Consider the following 19,795-nt stretch of genomic DNA (forward strand, 5'->3'; position numbering starts at 1 on the left):
ATGTATGCAGTTTATAATACATGATACTTTATAAGCTACAAATATCTACTGCTGTTGTTTCACTATCATATAAAAGTAGAAACTTTTTTTTTCATTTTCACAGCCACAGATTTTAATGTGCTCTTCACTTTGGCTTTACTGCTGCCTGCTGTATAGATTCATTTGGGACATTGTGACAGTATTTTAGACTGGTGGAACAGATCATAAAGTTATATTATTAATAAATGGATAAACCAATATAGTTCGCAGTACCTTTATGCTACAAACACCAATTTTCAAATTCAACCACTTTTGAAGAGACATTGTTTAGAAACCTTTCAGCTAAATGTACAGTACTTCAAGGTGTCAAAAACAAAACAAAAAATGCAATAAAATTTCAAAGTATTTATTATAAAAAGGATAATGAATATACAATATATACAAATGTATTCAATAGAAAAATAAGTTATTTGATAAATAATTACAAATATTTAAATTCACAATGCATCAAAAAAAAAAAAAGTCAGTTTATAGGTGAACAGTTTGATTTTGGCATCATTATCTCTTGGGTTCTTCACTGAAAAAACTAATGGCTGTAGTATGTAGCATCATGTGTTGTTGAGCAGGGAAACTGTAAAGAGGAAAAAAACAGTTTAGATACAGAAATTCAGCACAAGATATGTGCAATTCAACAAATCAACAAGTCATTAAATGAATGTTTAATATATGCCAAATAACAAAACACATTGGAAAGCCTCCTTACCATACAGGATTGTGCATCTCTGAAGTTTGAAGTAGAAGGAAAGTTGTTTTCCATCTGTTGTGGTGAATCACTGAAGGGTGTGAATGTTGGACAATACTGGACATTGTCTTGCATGTGTCCCTGTGGCTCATCCAGACTCCAGGTTTCTGAAAGCAGATCTTTCTCAAGCCTCTCTGAAGTATCTTGTGAGTAGTCTCTTGGTGTTGCTTCTTGGTCGAAGGTCTCCTCAGACTGTTCCAGCTGAGCAGAAAGATACGAGATGTAGCTAATAGTGAGGCGGAGGGTCTCAATCTTGGTCAGGGTTTGTCCAGCAGGAGCCACAGAAGGAGGTAAGTAGGTTCGGAGATGTTGGAGAGCCTTGGTCAGATCCCTCATCCTTAGCTTCTCTCTTTCACTGGCCGTCTGACGCTTCTTTCCGGGGTTTTTAGACCTGGAACGTCTCTTTACATCGGCAGGTAGAGCTAATCTGGGATTTTTAGCTGGTACGCAGTCGATCCCAGTGGCCTCTTGCTGTCTTCCAGCTCCCCAACGGCTCGAAGGAGGAGAAAAACATCCAGAATCAATGGAGGAACTTGGAGAAAGGCTGCCACAGGCACTGAAGTAGCCAGCATCAATGGTGCTAGATGTTTGCTTGTATTCAAACTGGCATTTGGCTCCCTGGAGCATGTAAGGAGAAAAGTTCAACTCCATGGCTGTGATCTTTTCAAAGCAGAGGAGATGTTTCCTTCTTGTTCTCTAGTACCTGAGTGAATGCTAAAGAGCTGCAGGCAGCAGCCAAATATATCCTGGATGTAGAGGTGTGATGTTGCACCTCCAGAAGGTGCTTTAGAATTTCAAAGCGGCAGAGAGACATCACACCAGGGGCAGGGGGTCTCTGGGAAAATCACATCACTTCCAGCACAGGTGGGAGGTGGTGACTGCAGTGGTAAAATAACATACACGGCTACAGGGGAAGTTCAAGATAGATTTAGATTTAATATCTGGAGATTTTATTTATGGGAATAATTTTGATGTGATTTTTTTGCCGCTGTGTACTTCTGTATTTAGTTCAGTACTACATAGCACATAATTATAACAATCTGTCAATTTCCATTCCTGTAAAACCAGTCAAAAGTGGCATTTTAGTTAATGTTTAGTTTTAATCAACAATACAACGCCAGTAAATCAAAACTGAGCCATGCAATTTATTTTTCACCTTGCATCAGAGTCAGGTCTTGATGCATTTATTATTATTATTTTTTTTGCATTTTAAGAAATAAAACTATATATATATATATATATATGTATATATATATATTATTCTATGCATTTATTCTTTATGACATTATATGTATATATTACATATATCTATATTTATTAAAAATTTTCTATTATACATTCATTCTTTTTGTATGTTTAGGATTACCATTGGGTTGTTTTTCTGAAGAAAAGTTGTTCTGAATCAACGAAGGCCGTGAATGTTGGACAGTACTATTTAATTTAATAATTTATAAAAGAGCATTTATTGATACGTTTGTGGTTTTATTTATTCGAAATGGTATGCAATTTAAATGTCTTGTTTTCTGCCTTTTAAAAAATTCTCGCTCTCTCAGAGTAAGGTTTTTGTTTAGACAACTGACTTTTACCTTTTATGGCCTCATGGGAACTCAGGAAGGACAGCTATTTTTAAGAGGGCAGATTATAAACATTTGAATTTGAAGTCACATTTTTGTTCAGTTTTACTTTAACAATTTTAAAATGTAAAATATATTACATAAAATAATATATATATATGCATACACACACACACACACACACACACACACACACACACACACACACACACACACACAAACACACACACATTAATACATATATATATATATATATATATATATATATATATATATATACTGTGTGTGCAAATAGAAAATATTTCGAATTAAATGCAATCTCAAAATGGGCAAATGACAGGATAATAAAACTTGTGCAAAATCGCTATTTGATGCATGTGCTTTTAGATTTGAAGTGAGATCAATATTTGATGGCTGTGTATGCAGTTGTTGTTTTGTTCTCTGAGGTGTAAGGTGAGCTCTGGGCTTCGGTGTGAGTAGCTCTGAGGAAATGGTTCCCAGACCACAACGTGTCACTTCTTGCTCCTTCTTGCCCGGTGCTGACCTGAAATAATTCGATTTAGACTGTTCCCAGACATGAGTTCCCAATGAGTTCCCACTCATTTCAGACGAGATCAGAAGAGCTGACTTCTGTGAATTTGCTGATGAAATAAAGAACGAGTAAATTCCAAATTCTGAATATGTCAAAAGTCATCAAATGGGATTCCAAATATACAACTATGACATAATCACGGTCTATAGGTTAAAGCATACAGCAAACTTGCACAATTAAAAACGAAACAACAACCTCAAAAAAGACTAAATGTGCACTTAATTCATTAAAAATGTCACTAGACACTGGTGATTCACTGAAATGTTGATTTAAAGTCTCAGACCCCCCTGCAAATGAGTTCCCTTTTTCCTTTTTTAAAAAGGGTTCTTAGTTTTTCCTAAAGTGCCAAAGGTCGATTAGCACATCAATGTGAAGTGTTTTTCTTATCCTGCTCGGTTAAATGTTGATTTGAGGTAAACAACTAGATTGTCTAAATGCTTTCCTCCCAGTGCTCTGTAAACTGTGTATTGAGCTCCACATTAGCACATCAGTCACTGGGTCAAGGGTATCTAAAGCAGAGCCCTAGTTCTAATTAGCTGAGCATCTAACACCTCGGCACTGTCCTGAAACACATGCAGCACGCCGACCCCTCTCGCATTAGAGGATTATGAAGATAAGCATGCATGAAGTTCAGGCTTTTAAAGGGATCATCCTGCCCAGACTTTGAGGTGCGAGATGATCTTTTTTGTTGACTTGGAGTTCATTAAGAAAGGGCTTCTATTTGCACAGGCCTGATTAGTACTGATTAGTACTTAGCACAGCTTGAATGGGTTGGGGAATACCATCTTATGTCTTTTTGAGTTTCGAATACTGAATTTAGCTACAGGGAAAATGTTATTGATTGATTGATTGATTTTTTTTTACATAAAAAATATAATATAAATATATTAATAAACTGAAATAAATAATAATAATTTCTTCTTTTCCAAGTCTTTATTCAATATAATAATATTTTATTTAAAACTTTTTCTCATTTACTCAGTTTGACCACCAGAGGGCCTCAACGGGGAAAATTTGAAAGAAAGAATAAATAAAAACAACAATAAACACACACACACACACACACACACACACACACACATATATATATATATATATATATATATATATATATATATATATATATATATATATATATATAGTTGATAATAAAAACAAATCAATCAATTATATTTTTGCTTTAGTATAACAAAAAAAAAAATTAATGATATATTTTTTTGCTGAACATGTCTTTATAATGACACACTTAATATGTCAGAACTAATATTAGGCTATGTATGAGTGTAAAAACTTGTTTTACATGAAAATGTATAGCTGCCTTTATATCTTAGGAAGTGCAACCCTAAAAAAAGGCGTCATGATATTTTAACCCCGTTTTATATTCTCCTAAACAATTGTTAATGCTGGTTAATTGTTTTGCTCTGTATTACATTTTCTTTATCTGCTGGGATCTGCAATTCCTGAATGTGAATACTGGCTGCAAAATCCCATTATCAGGTTTCTGAGTGTAATTTACATGAAAATGACTGAGGAGAGGCTCAAAGCCTCCACTAACGCTGTAACTGCCTGTCTATGCAATTTCTGCACTCTCCAGCGGATTTTTGCATCTTTATAGGTATAGGAAGAATTTCATTATATATATATATATATATATATATATATATATATATATATATATATATATATATATATATATATATATATATATATATATATATATATATATATGTTCAAAAATGCTATGAAAGCAATCGTCGTTTGATTAGTTGTAACTCATATTGCTGTAATATCAAATATAAAGCATGCAACAGAAATTAAATGGAGAACTATAATATATTTGCTTAGGTTTAGGACAAAAGAAGAGTCGTCGTGGGGCAAAATCACTGTCTATGGGCAAACTCATAGCGGCGTAGCTGCATGGGGCTGGAAAATTGCGCCCTCTAATGGAAACTATAGACATTGCCTTACAATAAACCAAACAGGATTCATATAGCCTCCGTCACTCATATAGAATATGTTTGAGAAAGTATTCTTTTAGCATAACTGAGAAGCTATTAAAGTCTTTATTATTATTTTAAATTTTTTTATATATGTTCACTTATCATTTTAATGTTAGCCAGTTAAAATTTGTAAATGTAAAAATATATATATTTTATTTGAAATATGTATTGTAATTATGTTTTGGGTTCAATTTCAGTTTTGGTTAACTATAATAAGTCATAGCTAGTTTGAGAATCTATTGATAATAAGTAATCATGAATAACTGTTGATTTGTTGATGGACAAAAGTTGATTTTAAACAGTGAAGATCTTTTTAATGTTATTGAATGATAAATAAACAAAATCGTGAAGTGAAGTCAATACACAAAAAATCAAAACTTTGACATTTAGATGTTTTTAATATAAATAGAAATAAATTAGTATAATTCTTGTACAAAAAAGATAACATACAAATATAATATTAAAATAGAAATGTTCAAATAAGATAAAACACTATTTTTTTAATACATTAAATACTGTACAGTATATATATATATATATATATATATAATTTAGTTGGATGAGAGTTTCATCCCCAGAATACCGGTGCAATTGGACAGCGGACAGCTTTGTTGTAACCCTAAAAAGAGAGGTGGAAAAAATTAAGTATTTTATTCAGCATTTATTCAGTGTTTGAAAAGTGCCAAGCAAAGTACAAACCTGGTATGTTGTGGCTGTATCTGCATAGAAAGGGCCTTCCAGAAGAGATTCAGAGCTGGAGTTGAAGGAATCATCATGTGACAGTGTTTTCATGCTCGTGCAGACCTGATGACTGTCTATCTCTATCTTCCTCAACACATGCTCTGAAGGTCTGAAGGTGTTTTGAGACAGTTCTTCATGTGATGTGTTGAGTCTCCAGTACTCTGGTGTTGAATAGCCCTGATTTTGAGACAATTCTTGGTATGTAGAAGCGCTCAGGTCCCTCATCTGGCAGAGAGACTCCTCACTGAGGCCTAGTTGAGCAGACAGATAGGAGATGTAGCGGATGGTGAGGCGAAGCGTCTCAATCTTCGTCAATGTTTGACCGACAGGAGCCACGAAAGGAGGTAAATAAGTCCTGAGGTGGTGGAGAGCTTTGGTCAAGTCCCTCATTCTGAGCTTCTCCTTCTCGCTGGCGCTCTGTCTTTGCTTGCTTGGGTTCTTGCAGCGCGTTCTTCTAGCTCCAACACGGGAACGTGAGCCGTCCTGATGTAAGGAACCCGACGTGGGCAACTTTACACCTCCAGGAGGTGGAGAACAGCTGTTTTGAACCATGAAGGAAGTAGGAGAAACTGCTTCAGGAGATGAGATGTTGTTGAATTCAGAGTCTGAGCTCGGGCAGCTCCAGGAGTTTTGTGTGAAGTAGCTGAAGAAAGGAGAAGACACGTCCATTCTGTGAAGTTTGGGAGAGTCAGTGATGCTGGAGGGAGGCTTTATAGCAGCCTCAGGCCTCAGAGGTGTGAAGTGACACCTCTGCAGGCCTCTGTCCCAGACCAGACTACAGGGAGAGAGGGAGAAGTCCAGTCCCGATGTGGGAACTTACAAAAATGAGTCATCAGGTAATGTGTGATTTTTCACTCCTACCCAGCATGAACTCCCCCCTCTTCCCTAATGTTTTTAACATCAAGCTCTCCAGTGCTGTTTAGACTATTTTCAGCCCATAAATAGAAACACAATAAACTGATTCATTAAAAATGTATATTCTAAAATGACAATTAAAAAAGAGCAGATTAATTGCATAATAATCACAATTTCATATAATGCTGCATACATAATTAAAAATAGTATACTATATAAATTCACAGATGCTGAAAAAATGATTGAAATTATATTTATATTATTATATGACATTTTATTATAGTGTATATATATATATATATATATATATATATATATATATATATAGTTTGCATTGTTCTACATCAACCATAACATAAATATCAACCAATATCACTGCCCCAAAGCCACAGTCAACTTTGATAATATATTGATAAAATATAATACAAACAACAACAAAAGAACAATTCAAGCTTGGCATAAATTATTCAAAAAAGTACACAAATGCAAAGTTTGGTAGATACTGATACCATAAAGGATAAATCTATTGCGTTTCTAAGAAACCAAGCTTTAGACGATGATATGCGGTCAGTAGGTCAGTTGTATAGAGACAGAGACAGCCACGGTGTTAAAGGACACCTCTAATGGGACACATTAAACGCTCTGTTGTCTGTGTCAACCTTTAATGGAATTTCACACCACACATGTAAGTGAGCTAATGAGGCTGGCTAAATAATATTAAGAGCATTCACACCAATATACTGTCAATGAAAAGACATTTAAGAATGAAGCTTATTCATATAAAGACTGTTAAATGTTTTTTAGCCTTACATTATGACTTTTTAAAACTTGATCAGCATTAGCATAGCATAGTGTGCTCAAACATGTGCTGCTAATCCCAAACACATCAAACTGCTAAACATTAAAAATCACTAAAATTATCTGAAAACCTCTTAAAAAGGTTTTCAGTATATTTAGCCTGTTTGGAGGTGTGTGGCTGAGTGTGGGAGTTTTGAAATGCTACTGTTTAGACTGGCAGCTTAGCATGGCACCTTGAGAACAACAAGGTGCTAAACCTGCGCCACACAGTTCACAAGAGTCTCCGCGACCTCACCAAGCTCAAGTCAAGAGTTCATCTGAACAGTCTTCTTTCAAAACATTTAGATTGGGTCAGATCAGATTTGACCTTTGTGATGTGAACTTCCCGAACCCTGATCTCACCCTCCGGGAGCCGAGAGGTGCCAGGTCTGTGGTGGTCTTTTGCACCTCAGATGCATGGTGGGTGAGACTGTTAGTATCTATTAGTTCTCAGTCTTAAAAGACCACAGTGTTCACCATATCAAAAAGAATAACTAAAACTTATTTTATTAAGGCATGTGTTTCTAATCACTCCTGACATTTAAAGCAACAAACTGTCCCCTTGACATTCCCATGGGAATGACAATGTTCCCTCCTCTCGTGGTGTGCAGCATTTTGCACCATGAGTGTGAAACAAAACAAAATATCTTGAGACAGAGGTGCTGCAAATCAGGAGAAACATGGCATTGCATTGTGAGAACAACATGAGTATGTGGTGTCCAAAGTGAAAAAAAAAAACAAATTTAGTGCACTAAATATACTGTAAGTACATTATCATATGAATCTCCAGGAGTCTAGTGTTTGATATTCACTCATTTCTGAACCAGAATTTGCATGTAACATGATCTTTGCACTCGTTTTTGTGCATATTTTCCCACCCACTTCTACAGTTTCAGAGACCGTCAGTGTTGAATAGCTTCTTTACAAACTAAAACCTCTCAACCAAGCGAAAATTAGGGACTCTGCTCCAGTTCTGTCTCAGGTCTTGCTGTTACATCTTTCACACAGTTGCTCAAACCCCTAGACAGAATGAGCTGGCAGACAGAAGAAAGTTTTCAGCCAAAAAAAAAACACACACACACAAACTGTGAATCACATAAATGTTTATTTTTTTGTAATTCATAATGTACGGTCACAAAACAAAAACATCAGAACAGAAAACATAAAATGATTTATTTCTGTAAAAGCCAGAAAATATTTCAGAATAAATATACTTTAAAAACAAAGAAGCAAGTGTTCACAAATAAACTTAGAATCATATGGATCTTTTCAATTTGTCAGGTATGAAATCCTGTTTCTGCCACAGAATAATTTTTTTATCTAAATAAAATAAAATAAAATTCTTTTTTTTTTCTCACAGTTACAGGTTTGTATCTCAGAATTCCGACTTTTCTTCTCAGAATCTTGCAGTTCCAGTTTTATATCCTGCAAGATAAAAGTCAGAATTGTAGGATAAAAGTCACATTTACCTTATTTAATTTTTTATTTTTATTCCATGGCAGAAATTGGCTTCCTTATTCAGGTGTATAGATTTCATTTTGGTGCATGTATTTTTGATATTGTGTTTTAACAAAGTAATATAGTGAGCAAGCACAGCTTTGTTTGTTAGTTACAAAGGTGACAGCTTCACAAACTTTAAAGGTATAGTTCAGCTAAAAACAAAAATCATGTCATCATTTACTCGCCCTCATGTCATTCCAAAACTGTATGGTTACAAAAAATAACATTTTCTGGACATAGAATGGAAGTCAATGTGGCCCAAAAATAATATTTATAGACATTCTTCAAAATTTTGTGTAAGGAAGGTCATGCACGTTTGGAATGACATGAGGGTGAGTAAATCATTACTGAAATTTCATTTTGTGTGTGTACCGTTCCTCTATAATCAGCTCATGAAAACTAAAATGATACAGATTACCACTGATTGGTATGATCTAACCAGTTTTATTTGTAGTGAGACATACAATACTTCGCCCAGACAACACATTGAGAAAAGACACATTACTTGGTAACTTACACACATGCAACTCAGCCAACAACACATACAGATATGTTGCTCTGTGAAGCTCCAAAGTGACCAAACCGTCCGACTTTTTCAGGATTCACAGAATGCAAAACAATAAAATAAGACCGCAATAGAGAAAGAGAGTGAGAGAGCACTAAGAAACAACACATTTAGTGAAAGGCAAGGTAAAGCGAGGCTAGCTTTGTAAGGTGCTCTGCCAGTTTACAGGTAATAAGCAAACATAGAAAACGGAGGAAGCACAAGTAATGGTTTCTGTAGTGACCCAACAAACACAAGCGCACATTCTGCACTGAGCATTCAAACGCACAGCGACACATTGAGATCAGTCTCTTGACATACAGTAGGACACTTGCAAACACCGGGACAAAAATACACTTTTTATCACACTTACATCATAAGCAAAGGCAGAGGGTGAGACGATAGCAAATTACAAGCTATAGAATAAGGTAAAAGTAAAATCTTCAACAGTACCTGAATTTTTTGACCAAGAAATGGCACAGGATTGAGACTTCCATTACTCTGATTACCCCATCCAAGCAAATCTAGGACAGCTGTATTTTTCATTAGAGGTTATTCTCTATAACACTCCTTGTAGATTTTTCTAAAACTATATAACTAGTGCAGGTATTTTTTGAGGCTCTAAATGACTCAACAGGCCTTTAACGTACTGTATATGAAATATCAGGCATATCTATACAATAATATTTGACTAGGAGTAGATCCATCAGTTGGTCCTTGTAGTTTTTGAATATTGGAATTTAATATCACATATTATGGCATTTAAAGTATATTTTTTTTCTTTCCTTGAATAAGCCCAATTTTATACATGCCAGCTGATATCTCCACACTAATAGTCATTTACAATTGCTTAGACCAAACCTCCAGCTTCAGATTTTCACAGCAAGACCTTCTCTCTGGTCTCAGGGAGTTTAAGGGCCAGCATTCCGCCACCGACCAGAGCACCAAAGGACAGCAGAATGGGGATGACTTTGGTAATGCCTACGAATGAGGCAAAGATTGAGCTTCCCAATATCGCCGCCAATTTACAAATGGCATTTAAGACTCCAAACGCTGTGGCTCTGCAAGAGAAGTTAAGACCAGACAATGAAAAGACACTATGGCTTTTCAGTTTTCACTTTAAAAGTTCAGTTCTACTAAAAACTATTTGTATAAAGTCAATTTGTTTTTGCATAGTCGGACTGATAATGTGATTGTAACACTAGCGTTTTTAATCAGATTACAATCTGCCTGGACTTTGTAACCATGCTTCAAAAGACAAATGCAACATGTATCTAATCGTTTAAATATAAAATTTGCACACCAGTATTGTTATTGTTAAAGCAATCTATAGATTTAAAGCTAAAGCTAAAATATAAAAAAATACATATATAAAAATTTGATGAAAAACACAAACCTACAGAAGTTACTTAAACTGAAACCTAAAAATAAATAAATAAATATATAAAAACAGTAAAAAATTACAAAACAACAAATGACTAAAAAAAGCCTATATTAAAGTGTAATATAAAATATAAAAATGCTAATTCAAAATATTAATAAATATCATATTAGTATATAAATAATGAATACTAAAATAGCATTGTTATACACTGCATCATGATGTAATTGGACAAAGCCCACTGTACTGTAAATATATTTGCAAGTAGGCGAGAGACTTTCAGTTAACATAACAATACAATGCTGATAATGCTTCTTTAGCACTCTTCGCAAATCCACTTGCAAAAACAACACTAATTTCTCAAAAATTTTTACATTGGTTTTACCTTTTTGAAGCTGGGTAGAGCTCCACAGTGATGACTTGAATGCCGTTCCATGCTGCTACGCTAACGCCACAAAACAAACACTGCCAGGCTATGATGGCTGCCTGACTAAAGCTCAAGAAAAGGAAAAAGGTGCAGCCAGCAGAAATAAGCATTGAACCACCTGCAAGAGAAGAAAAAATAGTCTTCACAGGCTCCTCTTGGTTAGAAACAACATTAGTAACTTCTTAGATTGCAAGCTACTAGATAAAAACATTTCGATAGCATTTCTGACAATAGCTAAGCTAAGGTTTGTAGCCATTTAGGCAGCGGTTCAGCTCACCTATAATCTTGATTCGTCCAATCTTGTCCATGAAGAGTGCCGAGATGATATTTCCAGGCAACACGGCTAAGCTGCCTAAGAAGCTGACCAAGTATACGAGGACGTCGTTCTCCTCCTCATAGTCTAAATGGCATCCTTTCTTGTTTTGCAGGAAAGTGACGTTCTCGAATGTACAGTCAATGAACTTTTCTTCATACAAGTCTGGGGAAATGAACAAACCTTGAGGCCTAGTGCACTAAACCAGTTCTGAAAATTGGGTAAGATCTCTTACCTGTGTCATAAAACACAGTCCTGCGGATGGTGCAGTTCTCAAAGGTGGTTTCTGTGGATCGGATGTTCTCGAAGAAGCAGTCCATGAACAAGGAGTCTTCAAACTTCACAGACTTCATCTCAATGTCGATGAACCTGCATGAAAGCACAAAGCCCACGTTGAGATACTACTATAGCCTGACAATTAGGAAAAGCATTTGTGGGTAATTGATGTCGCAGATGGCGTTTTTGTCAGTGTACTTGTCGTTGATGTATTCTCCCTCTTTATGGACTTGGTTCTCCAAAGAGAAGTTGAAATGAAATTGCTCCACCTTCTCCCGGTGAAACACTTTGAGCTTAGATTCATACTCCTCATGCTGGAGGTGTTTGATCATGTCAGGAAACCACACAGAAAGCCCGTAAAAACTGAAATATACCACAAGAAAGAGAAGCAATGAAAATGTTTTCTAAGTGTGAAAACGCCACCAATGGGGCTAATTCAATGTGTTGCAATTCCATTTGCTGACATTAGAGGCACTAAAGTTACAGACTTTGCCTTAAACTAAAGAAGAAATTATTAAAATAATCAATGCACCAGTGTTTCAGGACTCAAGAATAATTAGTAGTTAGTAAAAGTGGTTTACCTAAATGCCATTGTGAACCATATAATGGCCATTAGCAGAGTAGCTAGTCTTAGATCACGACCAAAAAGGGACAACACATTTTTCATGACCTGCACACAAAAATAGCTTATATCAGAACTACATGTTGAAGAAAGTACAGTAACTTAAACTGTTAGCTTTATGGTTTACCAGCTTGGTCAGTGTCAAAGTTCGAACCACCCATCTCTGGAAAGCAGTTCCAGTTGCAGACTGAATCTCAATAAACTCATCTTCCTGTGTCTTTGGAATCTTGATTTGAGTTACCTGGATTTTTGAATTCATTATCCATTAGGCATTATGATAAAGAAAAAGTCTTTACCATATTACATGACACAGAGCTAAGACAAAAAGTATTACATTACTCCAAACATCAAATCAGCTCTTGAAAATAATTGAACTTACAGTAAACACTCTCTCAGGTTCTCCTTTGGCTCTCCAGTTGGTGTCATGAACCTGTTTCAGGATCATCCAGGCTTCATCATGTTTAGCATTCTGGAAGAGATATATATTTTAAAATAATAATAATAATAATACTTTTATCCAGCAAAAAATGCATTAAATTGATTAAAAGTGACAGTAGAGACATTTATGAGGTAACAAATTCTATTTGAGGTGCAAGATTTCTTTTTGTTTGTGCTGTGTAGTTTGGTTAGTTTAGCAACATCCTAATGTCAAACTCAATTTTAAATTGTTTGCCGTAAGTTGCTAGTGGCAATCAGATTTGTGTGGGGCAAGTTGCTGTCTATGAAGAACCTTATGAGCATGTAGCATGTAGCAATTGTTTGTGTAGGCAGTAGGCAGCAAGTCAGCTCACTATGTGTTGGAACAGCGCTATTGTATATTTAAGATATATACCTCCAGTAGGAAGCGTGGGCTCTCAGGCATGAATATCAGCCCAACAAAAGCCGCTATAGATGGGAGAGCACAGACTAGAATAAAGACCCTCCAGCTGTGGAACTGGAACTCTGTGCCCATACTGAAACCCCAGCCTGAAATACAGCAAAACATCCAACATGTAAAAGCAAGGGAAAAAAGAAGCGTAATCCTTACACCAATCTACATACTCAAAGTATATATATATATGTACCATATCGAGGGATGATGCCCCAGGCAGTGAAGGAGGCATAGATGCCCCCCATCATCCAAAACATGCAAAGCCAGCTGAGATGTTCTCCTCTTTTGTCCATCTGCAGGAACTCAGAGAAGTACGCGTACACAATTGGAACAGAGCCCCCAATTCTGCAAGACAACACATGGCCACAGTTCTTTTACAATACAATTTTTCCTATCTGCGTTCTTGTCCACAAAACCTGTAAATGGCCACGAGAGCATATTGACGAGACCTCTAATGTCATGATGTAGTCTCAAGGATATATTGTAGCCTGAAAATACTACCAGAGGCAGCTAGATTGAAAGTTCCCCATGAATCAGTCCTGTAATTACCGCCCAGCATTGCTAGGTTTAAATTAGAAGTTGAGCCGAGGGAGAAGGGCTTGAGCCTGGACATGCCTGATTTACAGAGGGACTCTGTCAAGCAATTACATGGAGGGCAGACCTTTGTGTTTTTTTTTTTGTCTTAATATACCACTACTTCTCTTTCTTTTTTTTCTCCAGCTTAGCTTACCCAATTCCAGAAAACAGCCTGAAGAACAGGAAGAAGCCATATCCCTGGGCGAATGAGGAGAAGAAGGCAGAAATGCAGTTCATGGCCAGGACGATAATCAGACATTTCCGTCGGCCCACTTTATCAGCCAGGCCACCCCAAATAAATGCTCCGAACATCATTCCCAGGAATACTATCAAACCTGCAGAAGAAACGATAAACCACGTCAGATCGATTGACATACAGTATTGATAGTTATATCATAACAGAGAGAGAGAGAGAGCATACTTTAATAAGCATACATATACTTAATTATTTATTATTTAATATTCTCTCTTTATATGTTATGAAACATTACACATATTTTACCTCTCTTCTATTTTACAGTACCTCTAGGGGGCATCTTTTCCCTCCTTTACTTATTGTTAGTACGCAATAAGAGTCTCATCACCCCCAAAAATACATTTATATATTTAGTGTTTACTTTCAATCACTCTTATCTAATGAGATCCAATAGAGTCTCCATGTGATTTTAAATGACAAAGAAATATGTAAGATCAATTTAAGCTGATGTAGTCTCGGAATTGGAGGGAAAGGAACGTCAAATGAGCAGTCACGATGTTAAGTGACTGCAATAGAAGATTTTGAGGTCCTGGTCAATCTTAATGAGTGCGAGTGGGTGTTTAGAAGCTATAGTAGGACTCACAGGTGTGCAATTTGGCTGACGTAACATGTTTAGTGAATGTACCTGTCAGCGGGGTGCTCACTTAAGAGAGCAGCGAAAGAGCTGGCATTCAATTTGAACCTTTGTGCAAATGTTGTACAATGACAGTGGAGGCATTAACTGTTCTTTGAAGGGCAAGATTATTAAAATTATACTTCAGGAATGCAGTAGAGGTTTGAATGGTTTAATGTTAATCATGATTTAACATTAAAGCTATTTTTTAGCTCAAACTTCAGGGTTCACTTCCAAGGGAGCTTATGACCTTGTCACATAAGTTGCTTTGGATAAAAGTGTTCACCAAATGCACACACATTACGATTAGACTTCAGACTTATTACATCCAGAAATAAAAGAAACTATAAGGACAGGGGCACATTAAACACAACTACCTCTTGCTCCAATTTCTATGCTTGCTTGGTCTTGCTTAATTGTTTTTCTTTAGTCTGTCCGAAAACCTACCCTATCTCAGTCATACCTTCGGGAGTCACGAGTCAGTTCCCCCAACTGCTTTACTAAGCAAGAGTAGATTGATGTATACCGAGCGTGAAACCCAGCTGCATGAATCCCAACTGTCGAGTGCTCCATTAGCTAATTTGAGAACATTCTTAATTGATGGTCTCCTGAAGTACCAGCTGGCTAAAACTGACTGTATGCCATCATTCAGGTCTGTCTCAATTTATAAAATCACTACTAGGATTAATAACACTAAAATTTTTCATCAGCATGTGCATATGGAACCACATCCAGGACTCCATAACCAGCTAAATTTAATTCATGCGGTTTTTCTTGGTTGAGTTTTTGTTATAAAAAAGGACTCAGGAAAAAGAATTTCATCACATCGCCTTAAATCCATAAAAATCAATATACACCAAGAAAATCCTGCATATATCCCTTTATGATTGTTTATCCTAACTCTGTGTTCATGTTAAACTGAGATTAACAAAGGTTATGTACATAATGGAATATATCTAGCCACATACTACACAGTGTACATTGTATTCAGCCTGCTACATTTAAAAATTATGTGAAATCGTACACATTATGCAGCGCTAAATGTTTCAAACAGTTGTAATCTAAAAAATGTTTATCCCAAAACCTCAAGCGAGTAGTTTATCTAATGGTATCCAGTTAGCACTTCTGCTAAATACGGTTATTTAGCCTTTTATTTACGTCTTGATTTTTTTTCAGTACAATCAAACAGTGAGTCAATAAAGATAGCAACTTGATAGCTTGTTAAAATTAACCATGGTTTTATAGTACTGATTTATAGTTTTTTGGAGTATTCATTACCATTCCACCGTTTTACTACAAAACACCATGGTTAATCTATGGTTATTGTATCAATACCACCCTCAATTTGTTGTTACTATTTGTTTTTACTGTATTAAAACCATGGTTCATTTCCATAAAGATTTGAACTGGAAATGTAAGGAAGACTGCAATGCATCATGGGAAACAAGTACCTAAGTGCATTATACTTCCCATTTAGTGGAACATTCAGGTGTTTACTGCAGAAATGCTATGGTGGTATTCTGAACACTAAAATGGTGACTTACCCAGCATTCCCTTCTCAGCGTGGGACAAACACATGTCTTTCTCTGCACTGGGTAGCACCAAGGCCACTACAAAGCACTCCACGCTGTCCGCCATTAGTGCCAGACCCAACACCACAAACAGGGTCCACTGGAACTTCCCATGTCCACAGTCCTCCATGATGTCCTCGTATTGTTCAGCAAGCTCCTCCTGATCTGACACGGTGTCCCCCACGGTCCTCGCTTTTGCTCTTGCTGCCCTCCGAGCAGCCTTGACCTCATCTGGATGGGGTATGCCCTGGTACTCCCCTTCATATATTTGATCCTCTTCATCGTGTCCCTCAGTGGCGTCACTGGCGGCGTCTTCCTCCTGGGGAGGGTAGTCAGTCTGATAACCGTAGCCATCCTGTCCCCCCTGTCCATACCTCCCATAGCTGTCTCCATCTCCCTGGTGGTAAATGTTGTTGTGGTAGGGGTCAGCCATGGTTTTTGAGATGTTCTTACCTACACTGCACGTAGGAGCCTATATAGGCATAATCTGTAGCTGTGTTGGTTTGTGTCGTTGTTCTTTTGTGTTTACAGCTAAAGAAATCTTGAGAGGTCCTCGAGGCGCCAATCAAATGGGACCGTTGAGTTTGAGTGTAACGATGGCGATTGGTCCCTTCTAATCACCTTTGATTTTCAGAGCTCTCATTGGGCCACATGCTGAGCCTGCAAATGGAAATCAACACTGAATCAGTTACACGGAAGCTTGAATAAATGCTTCAACATCAAGCTGGATGCATTTGACTTGTATTACCACTCATGACACAGGTCCAAAAAACAGGCTGCTTAATCAGGCTTTATGAAGCCAAGGACAACTGACATCAGTGATTGAATTAATGTCAAAACTGTTTTAAACATGCGTGAGCACCAAGAAACCACAATGGTATGAAAGTATACAATTTGGGGTAGTCTAGTGATGGGGAAACAATGCTTTGAGAAGCACCCAGGCTTTCTTATTAACTGTTTTGTAAATTGGATCCTTATTTAAGATGATTAGCACCAATCAAGCATCATCATCAAGTAAATCATTTAAATCTACAATGTTGCTAAAAAAATGTATTTAGAAAAAAATATGTATGTACTTATTTATTTATGTAGTGTATGTTGGTATTCATTTATTTATATTTCATATAAAAGCCTATATTGACTGAAAGAATGCATATAAATACAGACAGAGAGACAGACAGACAGACAGACAGACAGACAGATAGACAGATAGACAGATAGATAGATAGATAGATAGATAGATAGATAGATAGATAGATAGATAGATAGATAGATAGATAGACGCATACGCATAAATAATTATGCATGCAATTAAACAGTCATTAAAATAGAGAACAATTTAAAATATGCAGCCATCTTTATCTGTAAGTACAATAAATTAAACATGCATTCCTTAACAAAATCAGCTTTTCTTGTAAGGCATGTCACGACATGCCACATTAACGTTCCTTCCTTTGTTTCACACTTTTTAAATATAGGCTTTGTAAAGCTGTGACCAAATGAGCTCACAAATGAAACCCAGGACTGTCACAAGACACAGAGGCTTCTTCCCATTTATTTGACATTTGTTTGGGTCTTTGCTAATGCAGCAAATGAGATCGGTCTCACTCGACACAATTCTCACTGTCTTTCTGACTCAAGCGAGGTTTTACACAAGGATTTATTCCCATGTCTTATTCCCACCGGTCCATATATTCACATCACCAGCAGACAGACACACTGTGAATTATAGCATAGAAGAGTACTCTACTCCCCCATACATATGTTAATACTGTCCATCCCATCTGTTACTACCTGTAAGACCTGTGGACTCATTACAGGAAATGGCGCTATAGCAGAGACACTCATGAATTAGGTGTGTGGGTTATTAGTTTAGTTAAACAAGAACCCTAATTTAAATTTCTTTGGTTGGAGTGAGAGAGCACAAGTGGGATCATCCTTTGAATTGCTTATTTGAATAATCATATGTTGAATGGTGAGGTCATACACATGAGCCTGTTCCAGATTAATTAGCAATGATGAAGAAGACATGGAAATGATATAAATTTAATCAGACTCATTCATTTTTGATTTGTGTAAATTATTTATATTTATTGGATTTTATGGATTAAATTAGACAGAACAGCAGAGAGGAGAAAGAGAGTGGGAAAGTGATATGAAATATTGCCAGGGGCATGTGTGCTAATGCTAAGGTGGTCTGCAATAACAGGAGAGAGCTAGCCATTAACATTCCCATTTATGAATCCTAAAACCTTCATTAACTATCCTGAGCTGTGATATTTCTGTAAGATAAAAAGTCAATTTCATGCTTTGGTCACTAGCAAAAAATCTACTGTAATAAAATAAATTGTTTATGGAGAGGCTACAAAATAGGTGTTGTGTTGTATGCTGTGCTAACTGTGTAAACACAAAAATGATATGTCATTGTCACACCCAGGGGCTGGCTATGCTTTAACTAAGCCACACCCCTTCTCAACTTCCACCTCGAGGAGGTCCCCAAACCCGACCCAATGGCCAAACAACACGAGAACAAGTAAGTGATAAAACAATCTTTATTTACATATTTAAAAATAGGTTGGGGAATAGGGAAAGGGCAATTAAAACTAAACTCTGACTCGGCCCTCCAGATGGGCTATGGCCGGGAAGAGGTCAGGGAGCAAGGGGGCCACGGGGATCCGGGGCGTGGGGCTCGGGCCCCGGCCTGAGTCTTAGGTATCCGTAGCGCCCTCCTTCTTCCTCCTCTTCGCTGAATACAGCTCACGGTAAGTACTGGTTCACACAGTTCGTTCTCGAGGTGCCCACTCTCTTTCTCTTCCTCCACAGGCAACGGCTCTTCGCTGATTACAGCTCGCAGTAAGTACTGATTCACCCAGTTCGTTCCTTGGGTGCTCACGCTCTTTCTCTTTCTCCACAGGCAACGGCTGGGACACACAGGCACAGTTAGTTCAGCTTGGTTTTGCTCTCACCTCTTCGCTGATTACAGCTCACAGTAAGTACTGGTTCACACAGTTCGTTCCTTGGGTGCTCACTCGCTTTCTCTTTCTCCACAGGCAACGGCTGGGACACACAGGCACAGTTAGTTCAGCTTGGTTTTGCTCTCACCTCTTCGCTGATTACAGCTCACAGTAAGTACTGGTTCACACAGTTCGTTCCTTGGGTGCTCACTCGCTTTCTCTTTCTCCACAGGCAGCGGCTGGGACACACAGGCACAGTTAGTTCAGCTTGGTTTTGCTCTCACCTCTTCGCTGATTACAGCTCACAGTAAGTACTGGTTCACACAGTTCGTTCCTTGGGTGCTCACTCGCTTTCTCTTTCTCCACAGGTATCAACTTGGGCACAATAGCACAGTTAGTTTGCTTTGAATGGCTCTCACCTCTGGGCTGGACACAGCGTACTGTAAGTACAGGGTTCGCTCTATTCCTCCTCGTGTTATTCACTCTCTCTCTCCTTTTCTCTCCACAGGTA

At 37.2% G+C, this 19,795-nt stretch overlaps 3 protein-coding genes across 3 annotated transcripts in view; all 3 read right to left on the reverse strand.

Annotated features, from left to right (window-relative positions):
- Positions 1-587: 587 nt before the first annotated feature.
- On the reverse strand, positions 588-1,868 carry LOC132124796 (mesoderm posterior protein 1-like). Its single transcript, XM_059535948.1, has 2 exons — positions 718-1,868; positions 588-610 (listed from the first exon to the last, which is right to left on the reverse strand). Exons 1-2 carry the CDS (start codon positions 1,430-1,432, stop codon positions 588-590), a joined length of 738 nt encoding a protein of 245 aa, XP_059391931.1. The 5' UTR covers positions 1,433-1,868.
- Positions 1,869-5,342: 3,474 nt separating this feature from the next.
- Positions 5,343-6,537, reverse strand: LOC132125240 (uncharacterized). Its single transcript, XM_059536544.1, has 2 exons — positions 5,647-6,537; positions 5,343-5,566 (listed from the first exon to the last, which is right to left on the reverse strand). The coding sequence occupies exons 1-2, from the start codon at positions 6,355-6,357 to the stop codon at positions 5,516-5,518; spliced, it is 762 nt and encodes a 253-aa protein (XP_059392527.1). The 5' UTR covers positions 6,358-6,537; the 3' UTR covers positions 5,343-5,515.
- Positions 6,538-8,468: 1,931 nt separating this feature from the next.
- LOC132125073 (synaptic vesicle glycoprotein 2B-like) overlaps positions 8,469-19,795 on the reverse strand; it is a 34,413-nt gene continuing 23,086 nt past the window's right edge. Inside the window, exons 2-13 of the mRNA XM_059536285.1 lie at positions 16,304-16,990; positions 14,045-14,225; positions 13,508-13,659; positions 13,276-13,409; positions 12,823-12,912; positions 12,571-12,684; positions 12,403-12,491; positions 12,020-12,184; positions 11,781-11,914; positions 11,510-11,710; positions 11,191-11,350; positions 8,469-10,485 (exon numbers count right to left, since the gene is read on the reverse strand). Coding sequence (XP_059392268.1) covers positions 10,302-10,485; positions 11,191-11,350; positions 11,510-11,710; positions 11,781-11,914; positions 12,020-12,184; positions 12,403-12,491; positions 12,571-12,684; positions 12,823-12,912; positions 13,276-13,409; positions 13,508-13,659; positions 14,045-14,225; positions 16,304-16,763 — 2,064 coding nt within the window. The 5' untranslated portion in view covers positions 16,764-16,990 and the 3' untranslated portion in view covers positions 8,469-10,301. The remainder of the gene's footprint in view (positions 10,486-11,190; positions 11,351-11,509; positions 11,711-11,780; positions 11,915-12,019; positions 12,185-12,402; positions 12,492-12,570; positions 12,685-12,822; positions 12,913-13,275; positions 13,410-13,507; positions 13,660-14,044; positions 14,226-16,303; positions 16,991-19,795) is intronic.

Source organism: Carassius carassius, chromosome 43 (assembly GCF_963082965.1).
Source record: "Carassius carassius chromosome 43, fCarCar2.1, whole genome shotgun sequence".
Taxonomy (NCBI): domain Eukaryota; kingdom Metazoa; phylum Chordata; class Actinopteri; order Cypriniformes; family Cyprinidae; genus Carassius; species Carassius carassius.